The 11,900-nt window shown below is 57.5% G+C and overlaps 1 protein-coding gene across 2 annotated transcripts in view; it reads left to right on the forward strand.

Moving 5' to 3' along the window:
• The window catches only part of COL4A2 (collagen type IV alpha 2 chain), a 178,544-nt gene extending 166,961 nt beyond the window's left edge, over nucleotides 1-11,583 (forward strand). For both annotated transcript variants that reach the window (XM_082859482.1, XM_082859481.1), the window contains exons 40-48: nucleotides 1,255-1,380; nucleotides 3,575-3,691; nucleotides 4,217-4,378; nucleotides 4,493-4,591; nucleotides 4,834-4,980; nucleotides 5,127-5,243; nucleotides 6,497-6,688; nucleotides 7,696-7,982; nucleotides 10,437-11,583. In XM_082859482.1, coding sequence (XP_082715608.1) covers nucleotides 1,255-1,380; nucleotides 3,575-3,691; nucleotides 4,217-4,378; nucleotides 4,493-4,591; nucleotides 4,834-4,980; nucleotides 5,127-5,243; nucleotides 6,497-6,688; nucleotides 7,696-7,982; nucleotides 10,437-10,694 — 1,505 coding nt within the window. In that variant the 3' untranslated portion in view covers nucleotides 10,695-11,583. The remainder of the gene's footprint in view (nucleotides 1-1,254; nucleotides 1,381-3,574; nucleotides 3,692-4,216; nucleotides 4,379-4,492; nucleotides 4,592-4,833; nucleotides 4,981-5,126; nucleotides 5,244-6,496; nucleotides 6,689-7,695; nucleotides 7,983-10,436) is intronic.
• Nucleotides 11,584-11,900: the final 317 nt, after the last annotated feature.

The following is an 11,900-nucleotide window of genomic DNA, read 5'->3' on the forward strand; positions in this document are numbered from 1 at the left end:
GTGGAGAAGGAGAGCGAGCTCTCTGGTATCTCTTCTTATAAGGACGCCAATCCTATCAGGGGCCCTTTCACCCCAAACGCCTCCCAAAGGGCCCCCCTCCAGACCCCATCACATGGCGGGTTAGGGCTTTGACAGATGGGTTTAGAAAAGACAGTTCCCTTCACAGCAGTGGCGTATGGGGGTTTTGGCGGGGCGGGGTGTTCCGTAAGGAGAAGAAAGTGAGACCTTTAAGAAATTGTGAGAAGCTGCTCTTGGAAGTTATCGTGACCCTTTTTTTCCTGAAAGAGATACAAAGCCCGTCCTTGCCAAAAGCCAGTGACAGAATGAGGTCTGCATGATTAGCCCCTTCTGGGACCTCAGAATGCCATCTGCGTGTCCATCTATTCCTCAAGGGGGATGAGATCCCCTTTGTGCAGAAAGCTTCCTTTTCACCCTTGTCCCCCTCTGGGAAGATGCCATCACATGTGCAAAACTCTCAGTGGCTTCCCTGAAATTTCTTTAGTTTAAATTTAGTTCCTTTCGTCTTAAATCTTAATGCCCTGTCTTTGCATTTAATTTTTAAAATGTATTAATTGGACTAATAATACATGTAGGGCATATGATTAATATATGTTTTTTAAGGACAATTTGTATTGTTTTCAGATTATAAAAGTTCATGCTGAGTAGACAAAAGCTTAAAAAAATACACTTAAGCAAAAGAAAAAGAAATACCCATAGTTCCACCACTGCTTTTAGAATATTCTCTTTATAGATGTTTTACGTAATCAAACGTTCATCTGTCTACAGGTAAATCTGGATGTGTGGAATCATATGTGAATTCACACACTCATACTTCAATTAACATTTCAGTTCGACTTTAGATGGTCAAGTTATGTCACTCCGACACCAACGACTTTGAGCCCCTGATGTGGGAACAGGGAAGGTTTTCGATAGCATTTCCCTTTTCAACCTAACTCAGGCTTAGCACCAGGAGCCCGGGGCCCCCGGCAGCTCTCAGCTGCAGGACCATCTGCGTCCTGGAATCTGGAATTTTTCTGGGGGTCCTCGGTGGTCTCCCCTATAAAGCAAAGGGGTTCAGTTACGATCCCCAGGATTCCTTGCAAGCGGCAGGGTCTGGGGCACCAAGGCCACCTCAGAAGCCGACATCTCCCGGCTGCCATTGGGTCTCACTGAGAGTGTTACTATCCCTCCACTCATGAAAATGGACTCTGCCCGGTCGAAGACACTGACATCTGCTTGTCAACCCGGCCACAGGTGCGGACATCCACGGGGACGCCGGCTTACCAGGTCCTGCCGGGGCCAGGGGTGACCCAGGAGAGGCCAACACCCTTCCAGGCCCCGCAGGACCCCCGGGACGGAAAGGGGAGCGTGGAGTCCCAGGTGAGGCCAACACCCCAGTATCACCATCTGCACCCCCAGAACCACAGTGTCCGTGAGTCTGAGAGATGAGAGGCCGGGGGCAGGGCAGGTGCCGGCTCCTCTAGGGAGAATTTCTTGTGGCAAACCTCCCACTAGCGTTCCATCGTTTATACTCCGTCATAATCGTACTCCGCTGGGGTTAGCTATTGACCACACTCCCTTGTAGGACAGATAAGATCACACTCCATCCCCTCGGTGCCCCCAGGGTTAGGTGTGCACCCGGCACAGGGCCCTGGCTGTGACACGCGCACGGGAGCGTTGGATAGATGAGTGGATGAACGCACCACAGCCCCTGAGCTGTGCCTGCGCCAGGCCTGGGCCGTGGTGGGAGCAGCCAGGTGGTCTCAGCCGCTAAGCACGAGCCCCAGCCCCACCCCCTGCCCATCCACCAGCAAACCAGGCTCGACCTAAACTGAGAGGGAAGCGCCCCAGCAGGTGCTTTCGGCCCAGCACTTGTCTCCTGACGGCCGGGGCCCGCACCCACCCCCAGCTCAGCCCAGCATGCTGTCCACGGGTGCCGTCTGGGCAGCCGGCAGGCAAGACAGGCCCGTCACACCTGGGCTTCCGAGACCAGGGCCTGAGCGCCCGTGCTCTGGGCAGAATTACCCCCGAAGCTAGACCCATCGACACCCAAAGGAGAAGCCAGGCCCTGAGGAGGCCAGAGACCCTGATCTCCTATGGGGGGCGGGTTATCTCAAGGCCCACGGACCGCATCGTCTGATTCTCCAGGGTCTGTCGCCTTCCTCTCCCCTTTCATTAAGTGCAAAGTCCAGAATTCCCTGATATCCCAGCCCCACAGCACTGATCTGAAGGCAGGAGGAGGAGGAAGGCCGGCCAGCTGGGGCCTTTGTGAGTCCTGGGGGGGCGGCGTGTGGTTCACACAGCTCCACCCAGGGCTGAGGAGCCAGGCTCAGGCCACCCGCACAGCCCACCCAGGGGTGAGGACCCAGCACAGCCCACCCAGGGCCGAGGACCCAGGCTCAGGCCACCTGCACAGCCCACCCAGGGTTGAGGACCCAGGCTCAGGCCACCCATACAGCCCACCCAGGGGTGAGGACCCAGCACAGCCCACCCAGGGCCGAGGACCCAGGCTCAGGCCACCTGCACAGCCCACCCAGGGGTGAGGACCCAGCACAGCCCACCCAGGGGTGAGGACCCAGGCTCAGGCCACCAGCACAGCCCACCCAGGGCCGAGGACCCAGGCTCAGGCCACCCAGGGCTGAGGACCCAGGCTCAGGCCAGCAGCACAGCCCACCCAGGGCTGAGGACCCAGCACAGCCCAGCGAGGGCTGAGGACCCAGGCTCAGGCCAGCAGCACAGCCCAGCCAGGGCTGAGGACCCAGCCTCAGGCCACCCGCACAGGACCACCAGCACTGTAGCTGAGGCCTGAGGCAAGCGCGTGTAACACAGTTTTCTCTGTGAAGCACATCCCAGCCTTCCTGAAACTGGACAGCACTTCAGCGTGACACTTGGGGGCCACTCTAAACAGTAAAATCACCCACAAAAAGCACAGAAGTGCAGAAAACGTGGCACGAAATAGACAGTAGGAGGATCCTTGCTGACACTCTGAGCTGGGACTCACTCTCTCCCTCCCGCGTGTCCAAGAGCGCTGCGGGTATTGACTGGGGGTCACCAGTAAATCTCAGTTGGGGAAGCAGGATGGCAAGTACAGAATCTGCGGGCAGTGAGGACGGACTCTGCCCAGGACGCTGGACATCGTCAGGATCCAGGATCCTGAACGACGGCACGGGGAGGACTGAAATACCAGCGCCGGGCACCCTGAGCCTTCCCACGACGGGTGCTCTCTGGGCCAACAGGGCTGCCCTGTCAGTGACGCCCTCCCCTCAGGGTAGAGCCAGGTGTCACCCACAGGTAGCCCCATCAGCTGTCCCTTGAGCAGGTAGCATGCCGGTGAGGACAATATCCCAGCAGAGGCAGGTCCACGGGACCCTCTAGGCAGCGAGAGGGGGCTGGTGGGAGTGGGGACAGGCAGTGCGGCCCCTGTCTCCCCAGACCCGCCCTGAGAGCCTGCGCTGGGCGCCTTCCATCACTGCCTCTCCTTGTTGGCCCTGCTCCTGGACAGGTGAGGGCACAGGGAGGAAACAAGATGAAACGCTGGGTGCTGGTACTAACCAACTTCTGTTTCCCTCCTAAGGGGAACGAGGCCCGGTTGGGAGCCCAGGACTTCAGGGGTTTCCAGGCATCACCCCCCCTTCCAACATCTCTGGGTTACCAGGTGACGTAGGCACGCCTGGGATATTTGGCCTGGAAGGTAAGCAGGGCTCACACTGGGATACACTGGAATCTCTGGGGACAGGAGCTGGCCACGACCTGATTGCTTGAGGGATAGAACGCTTTCGTTGGCCCCTTGAGGGCATGACGCTGAGTGAAATAAGCCAGACAGAAAAGGACACATACTGTCTGATAGGAGCTCCCTAAGTGACCACATTCATAGGACAGAAAGCAGATAGTGGGGGCCAGGAGCCGGGGGAGGGGCAGTTGGTGTTCAGTGGGGACAGAGCGTCCGCTGGGACGATGAACAAGTTCAGAGAAGGATGGTGGTGACGGCTGCACAGCAGCGTGAGTGCACCTCAGGCCACTGAACTGTACACTTAAAAATGGTTAAAATGTTGACGTTTATGTTACGTATATTCTACCACAGTACAAAGCAAAGCTGCCCAGTGTTACACACTCGCCAAAGCCGGTCCCCTGAATGGGTGACTTGCATCCGGCCTCCCGGCCGTGACTGTGCCTTCCTGCTGTGTACACTCACCTTTCTTGGGACTGATGCCAACAGGTTATCGAGGTCCCCAGGGGCCACCTGGGCCCGTGGCTCTTCCTGGAATCAAAGGAGATGAGGGGAGTCCAGGAGCCCCCGGAAACCCGGGGACCAAAGGATGGGTCGGGGACTCCGGGCCCCAGGGCCGGCCTGGCGTGTTCGGGCTCCTGGGAGAAAAAGGTAAGGGTCGGTGCCCGTGGGGGGCTCCTCTCGGGGAGGCTGGCGGCGCTGGTCAGAGATGGCCAGAGCCCCCGCCCAGCCTCACGTGTCCTCAACGTCCTGCTTGTCCGGAAGGGCCCAGAGGGGAGCAAGGATTCATGGGCAACACAGGCGCCGCCGGGAGTGTGGGAGACCGAGGCCCCAAAGGACCCAAAGGAGATCGAGGACTCCCGGGTAAGTGGGTCTCAGAGGGGGCGCCCCTGAGGTCATTCTGTCACAGGGACGTGGTGGTGACGGGTTGTCGGAAGGGCTCTGAGCGCCTTGCAGGTGGGCTATCACCCACCCCACCTCTAGAGAGCGCGGTGGCTCAAAGGAAGCTCCGGAATTGGTTCAGTGGGTCAAAAATGGAATAGAGACCAGAGCAAGGGAGCAAAGTGGTCCTCACGCATCATCTGGTCTTTCTTTTCCCTTTCCAGGTGCCCCGGGTGCTGTGGGCGCCCCGGGGATTGCAGGAATCCCCCAGAGGGTTGCCATCCAGCGGGGGCCAGTGGGTCCGCAGGGAAGGAGAGGCCCTCCGGGGCCTCAGGGGGAGATGGGACCCCAGGGCCGCCCGGGAGAACCAGGTAGGAGCACTGCTGCGGGGCCACCCCTCGCTTCCTGTTGCTTTGCTTTCACTTCTGTTCTCCTGCTGGAAAGCACTGGCTGAGCACCCGTGACGGAGCGTCGCATTCTTCCCGGGGCTCTGACGCGTGTCTCGGTGGCTGTGCAGGTTTCCGCGGGACGCCAGGGAAGGCAGGGCCCCAGGGAAGAGGCGGCGTGTCAGCTGTTCCCGGGTTCCGAGGAGACCAGGGGCCCGTGGGGCTGCAGGGGCCCGTTGGCTATGAAGGTGAGTGGTGGTGACAGAGGGGGCAGAGGGCAAGGAGCTTCCTCCAGGTCCCACTGTGAGTCTGCTGAATGGACTGTGGTGTACGGGGAGGGGTCAGATGAGCCCCGAGATGAGCAGAGATGAGGGGCTGCACCCCCTAGCCCAGAGCCTGGGGCCCCCGCTGCAGCCTGGGTCCTGGGCAAGGCCCATATACCTGGACCCACCCGGTGTCCCCTGCACCTGGCAGAACACCTGGCACAGAGTCCCCAGGACAGGCCGGCCTCCTTCCTTCCTCTGAGACATCTGCAGGTGCCTCAGAGAAGGAAGCAGCGGACATATTTCGAGAGACAAGATTCCTAAAGTTCTTGAAGGCCGGAAACTATGAACTGAAAGTCACCGATTACATTACAGGAGCCGCTGTGAAGTCTTATATCATCGACTTCTTAAAATTATTTGCACGTGTGCAGGATGGGATAGGCCAGAAATAATAGCAATTCATGCAAAAAAAAAAAAAAGTCTTGCGAGTTGGTGTAATCCACCTGCGCTCGGTTTGAGCCCGAGGTGTGAGCACCGTGCTGACAGTAGAGGCGGGCTGCACGGTCAGCGCCCAGATCCAGGAAGCACACAGCGACCCATGGCCAGGAGAGTGTAAAATGCGGGGGATGCAACCCGAGACACGCATGGCGGGGCGGGGGGGGGGCGCATCCAGGCCAGGGGCCAAGACAGTGCAGGGTGGACGGCACGTCCTCGGAAAGACAGGGGCACCCAGGACGGCTGATTCCAGAGGTCTGAAGGGGTGTCCTGTTGGGCGCAGATCAGCCGTTCTGCAGCGTCAGGGCCAGAATCGGGCCCCCGGGTGGACATCTGGGGAGGTGGGCTTCCAGCCTTGGGAATGGCCGCTCCCCGAAGCATCAGCAGGGGGCCTGCCGCCAGGGGTAGAGGAGGTGGGCGGGGCTGGACACGGTGCTTCAGTGACCCTTTTGACTTCCTGATGCTCATTCCTGCTCAGAACGGGGCGCCCTGGGGGGACGGCTCGCGGGGGAGGCTGAGTCCCTGCCCCTTGTTCACTCCCATCATTGTGGTCCCACGTTAGGGCGTGGGGATGGGGTGCGGGCCTCCCCAGGAGGCTCCTGGTCCCAAAGGGCAGAGCCACCGAGACCCCGGCCCTTGGGGAAAGGCAGAGCAGGGCTGTGAATGTCGCCACGCGCGCAGCCAGCACGTGGGCCATGGTCCGCACGGCAGCTGCAAGGCGGCCTCTTTGTCTCGGGTCCCAGGGGAGCCAGGCCGCCCCGGGAGCCCCGGCCTGCCCGGCATGCCCGGCCGCAGCGTCAGCATTGGGCACCTCCTGGTGAAGCACAGCCAGACGGAGCAGGACCCCATGTGCCCCGTGGGCATGAACAAGCTCTGGAGCGGGTACAGCCTGCTGTACTTCGAGGGCCAGGAGAAGGCCCACAACCAGGATCTGGGTAGGTACCGCCCGCCAAGCTCGGCCAGCCCCGCTGGCCACAGTGAGGTCGCTGAGTCCTCAGGAGGCACCGAGATGCCCCCAACCTGGGGTCGGGAAGCGGACTCTGCCTCGTAGCCCTCAGCGGCCTCCGCGGGCTCACGCGGCCCAGCCTCTCGCTGCCCCGTCCCCTGGAGGCTGCCGGCGGTTCCCCGTCATTCTTGCTTCTTCTCCACGGTGTATAAGCAGTCAGGCCGGGGCCGTGAGGGGCTGGGAGGCACTCAGAACCCCGCAGCCTGGATATGGGGGCGTGTGTGCTGGTATCTTTCCAAGGAAGCCTGGTTGCCAAAAGGAATTTAAAAGACCTAGCAGCCCATAGAAAACACGACCAACACATGCTCCTAAAATTGGGGGCTTGGAGGGAGGGGGGCCATGTGTGTGGTGGGAGATCTGTTGGGCTGAACCCGATGACTTGTGCCCCTTCCCGTCTAGATAAGTTTTTTTTTTTTAAGTGAGACATAGCAAACAAGAGTAAGGGCCTAAAACAGCAGAGACAGGGCAAGGCCAGCACAGGGCCCAGCAGGCCTCAGGGCAGAGCAGACGCCCGGCTCAGCTGGAAAGCAGTCAGTGTGAAAGGGGAAATAACTCACTCTGGCCCTAAGATGAAGTTGGTGGAGTTATTTGGGGGGCACAGTAAGCAGAGTCCATCTGGGAGGCACCTGGGTGCCATGAGCCAGGCCTCCATCTGGGATGTCATCGGTGGGTGCTGGGGGCTGGTGCTTTAAGACCCCCCGACACGGGCCTCACCGGGGTGCTGTTCGCCAAGTCGCCCCTCCCTCTGACCCAGCCTGGTCCCGAGGTGTGCGGGGAACCTCGGAAGGGCACAGTGCCGGTGGAGTCAGCCCCTGAGGGATTGGAAAGCCCGAGCCCGCCCTCCTCCCCGCCCCGCACACGGCTGACCCCCGCGGGGGGCCTGGAGGGGCATCTTCCCGGCATGCTCGGCCGTGACGGTCCCTCGCTGCACCGCAGGGCTGGCGGGCTCCTGCCTGGCCCGGTTCAGCACGATGCCCTTCCTGTACTGCAACCCTGGCGACATCTGCTACTACGCCAGCCGGAACGACAAGTCCTACTGGCTCTCCACCACCGCCCCGCTGCCCATGATGCCTGTGGCCGAGGAGGACATCAGGCCCTACATCAGCCGCTGCTCCGTGTGCGAGGCCCCGGCCGTTGCCATTGCCGTCCACAGCCAGGACGTCTCCATCCCCCACTGCCCGCCTGGATGGCGGAGCCTGTGGATCGGATATTCCTTCCTCATGGTACGTGGTGCTTGCCTGCTGTCTCTCAGCCCGCGGGCCCAGGTGCACACTGAGCTCCTCTCCCCGGCCACATCTTGGCCTTTGTAAGACTAATCAGGGCAGTTGTTCAGGTGTTGCACTGCACAAGGGCACCTGCCCGGGGGAGGAGTGAGAGCTGGAATACAGCCTGCGTTTTGCTCATTGAGCCGTGTTAGGCCTGGAGCTGCCTCCACCCAGAAGGGACCCATGAATTTGCCACCAGGCCTTTGTACAGCCTTAATTAGGATAAATTTGGCTGTCATGGTAGCATCTGTTACAATTTTCCTGTTTACCATCAGAGGGAGAAAGGAAAGTCCAGTGGGGCGGGTGGGTCTTGTATTGAATTTATATTTATTATGACTGTCGTAATTCCACTATATTGACCGGATGCCCAACGTGTTAAATATTTCATAAATTATATTAATAACATTTTATATATATATATATATATTATACCAAGTTTGCTAATCTTATCAAAACAACAGAAAAAAACTGGATTCTGGAAAAGGAAGGAGAAGACAAACAAGTGTTGCTTTTTAACATTTTTAAGGTATTGCTGCTGCAGTAACTTAAAGCAACAGGATACCAAGTTCTGTGCTGGGACAGGCGACGGTCTGCTTTTCAGGAGCTCATCATGTCAGGGGGCTTTGGTGGCTGGACAGAGCTCTGGTCCCATCGAGAAATTCAAAAATGAAAAACGAGCCTCTTCCTTGTGAAGGGAGTGATTACACTGTATCCAGAAAGGTCAGACAGCCCTTCTTTTATCAGCAATTACATCTTGAGCTGTGTCACGGGATAAGGGATAAGCCCACATGATCCTCAGTAAGTGCCTCCTGCCAGCCTGGCCCTTGACACCCCCAAGGCGGGTGACAAGAGGACCACGGTCCCCTCACCCCGCTGTACAGCCACGGCAGCACTGATGGGCTGCCCGCACCTTCCCTTCTAAGAACACGGAAGCACCTGCTGGCACAGACGCCGGAGAGCCAGCACACGGCTTAGTGTCCCCCTGCCTGTCTGGAGGACGGTCCCTGTCTTGTCTGCACACAAGACACGCTTTGATCCATCGCTGCCACAGCAGCAAAGACGTCAGCCCCCCCCCCCCTCGAAGCTGGTCTGGTGGCGACCGTAAGTCTCCAGCCGGCCATCGGTTTACTTTTTCCTTTCGATTCAAATGAGGTCCTCACAGGCCGAGTGTCCAATGAGTGATTCTCTTAAGAGACATCAGCTGCTTGAGTCCCAAAGCCAGAGGCTTGTCCGCTGAGGCGAGCACATTGGAAAAGGGGTGTGTGTGTGCATGTGTGTCTGCACGCGCGTGTGTGTGTGTGCATATGCGTGGGGGGACCAGCAGGGCCTCGGCTCCTTCAGGCCAAAGCGGGGCTTGAGCTGCCCCATGAAGACGCGCCTGCTTGTCTGTCGACAACACACAGCAGCTCTGCCTGGGAAGCTTCCACATTCTGTGAGCAGAAAACTATTCAGAGGTTTTTGTTCTTTGCTGCTTCATTTGAAGAAAAGGTTAAACTGGGCTTCTGCCCAGATATCTCACAGGACAGGTGAAACTGTGCCCTGCCCACCGTGGCTGAGGTGTTCCTGTTCTAAATGCGCGGGTTCTGACACCACACTTACCACTGGGCTGGCTGGACCGAGCCAGATGACACGTTTTAGAGAGAAGCTTTGAGATCCGGGGCCCCGCCATGCCCCTTCGTCAAAGCTAAACATGTTTATGAAACCAAGAGAAAGTAGAACTTGAAAGTGGCAAAGAAAATCCCCTCCAACCCTTGGCCAGGCCTCCCAGGCAGAATCATCTCAAGCAACCAATTGCTAATTTAACAACCCTCTGATTGAAAAAAACTAATTACACTTGTATTACGTGTTCACTGTAGAAAAATCAGCAAGTAGAGCTTTTCTTAAAAAAATAATAAAATTCAAAGCACCTGTACTCCCCCTTCATAAACGTTGGCAAAGGAGGAGAGCAGGAAGCACTTTGGTGCTTAATTTTTTTGTTTTTTCTTTTGTTTTTGTTTTTTTTTGGCTGCGCCGCACGGCTTGCGGGACCTTAGTTCCCTGACCAGGAATCGAACCTGGGCCTTCGGCAGTGGGAGCTTGGAGTCCTAACCACTGGACGGCCAGGGAATTCCCTGGTGCTTAATTTTAACAGACCCTCTGGTTCTGACCCACATGTTGATTTTATTTTTTTTAATTGACTTTATTGAAGCGTAGTTGACTTACAGTGTTGTGTTAATTTCCACCGTACGGCACAGTGACTCGGTTATACACACACATGCATTCTCTTTCATATTCTTTCCCCTGATGGTTTATCCAGGGTACCGCACAGAGCCCCCTGTGCTCTACAGCAGGACCTTGCTGTTTTATTTTTCCTTTAAAAGAAAAAGTTAACGTGTCCGCATCTCTTCCGCCCCGTCCCCCTACCCTGCACAGCACACGGCCGCGGGCGACGAAGGGGGCGGCCAGTCGCTGGTGTCACCGGGCAGCTGCCTGGAGGACTTCCGAGCCACGCCGTTCATCGAGTGCAACGGCGCCCGAGGCACCTGCCACTACTATGCCAACAAGTACAGCTTCTGGCTCACCACCATCCCCGAGCAGAGCTTCCAGGGCTCACCGTCGGCCGACACACTCAAGGCCGGCCTCATTCGCACGCACATCAGCCGCTGCCAGGTGTGCATGAAGAACCTGTGATGTCGGGGCCACCCCGCCGGACACGCTTCTCCAGGGGACACGCAGCTGGGGGGCCACTTTGGTGCTTATCCTTAACTTATTACCTCAGATGCCGACCCAAAAATTGACTTCATTTTTTTCCTTTAAAAAACAAACCAAAAGAATAATAAAATCAGGGCTACCAAAGGAAGTCAGCACCAGCGCTTCGACCAAATAACCCCGTGGCATCCAAGGCGCTGCCCACTCTCCCCACATCTGTAGCATCTGTAGGACACCCTGACCCCCCCAAAATGGAAAACCGTGAACCCTCCCTCTCAGGCCATCCGTACTAGATGGTTCCACGCTCAGTGTAGCTAACTTCTTCCTGTGTATCTATGTAGTCACTGCAGTCCCAGCCGCCACTGATAACCCACTTATTGAACTCCACGGGGAGGTATAGACAGAGGAGGCCGTGCAGCCTGCGGGCTCCTGAGCTCACTCCCGCTGCTCCCACTCGGGGGGCTCCTGGGGGTGGATGCAGCCCTGCTCTCCGAGCCCCCATGGTGACGGCGCCCTCTTCTCCCAAACGCCGGCAACGCTAAGGCTCCTGGTCCCCTCGGGAAGGCCGACTGTGCCTTATGTTTTAAAAGCCACTGATGTCCGCACACCAGCTATCACTCTTCCCACCACCCCTTACAGACCGTTGGGTTCGGCAAAACTCACATAGAAGCGAAGACCTTCTCACCGTCTGTTGTCAGCCAGGCTGCGTGGCAGCAAACTTTGTAGGGTCGGAAGTGATGCTTCCACTGCCCCCAGGCCGTCCCTGGACATTTACCCTCCGTACTTTGTGCAGAATTGTATTCCTATGACTACTCCATCCTCTGTAACGACCCCCAAATAAAAGTTCGTTTTGAACATTTTTATACCCCGAGTCATTGCCTGCCTAATTTTCTCGAGTCCATAGAGCACAGACTTTGCCGTGAACCCCAAAACACTGCATCCGGGCCCAAGTGCAAGCCCTGCACCCAGCTCGGCACTGCGCAGCTGTTTTTTTCCAAGTTTCAGCAGATTGAACACAAGCCTGTGTTGGTGTCATTCATTTCCCAGGGAACTGTGTTTGTGTTTATAATGCGTTAGTGTTTATGCAAGACACCCGCACCATCACTCATGGGAATTAGCAAGATGGGTACCAGTCACTCACCAGCCCCAGCACAACATCCCAACAAAATCCCAGTGTTTCCAAGATAC

This window comes from Leucopleurus acutus (genome assembly GCF_964270905.1).
Source record: "Leucopleurus acutus genome assembly, chromosome: 18".
NCBI classification, from domain to species: Eukaryota; Metazoa; Chordata; class Mammalia; order Artiodactyla; family Delphinidae; genus Leucopleurus; species Leucopleurus acutus.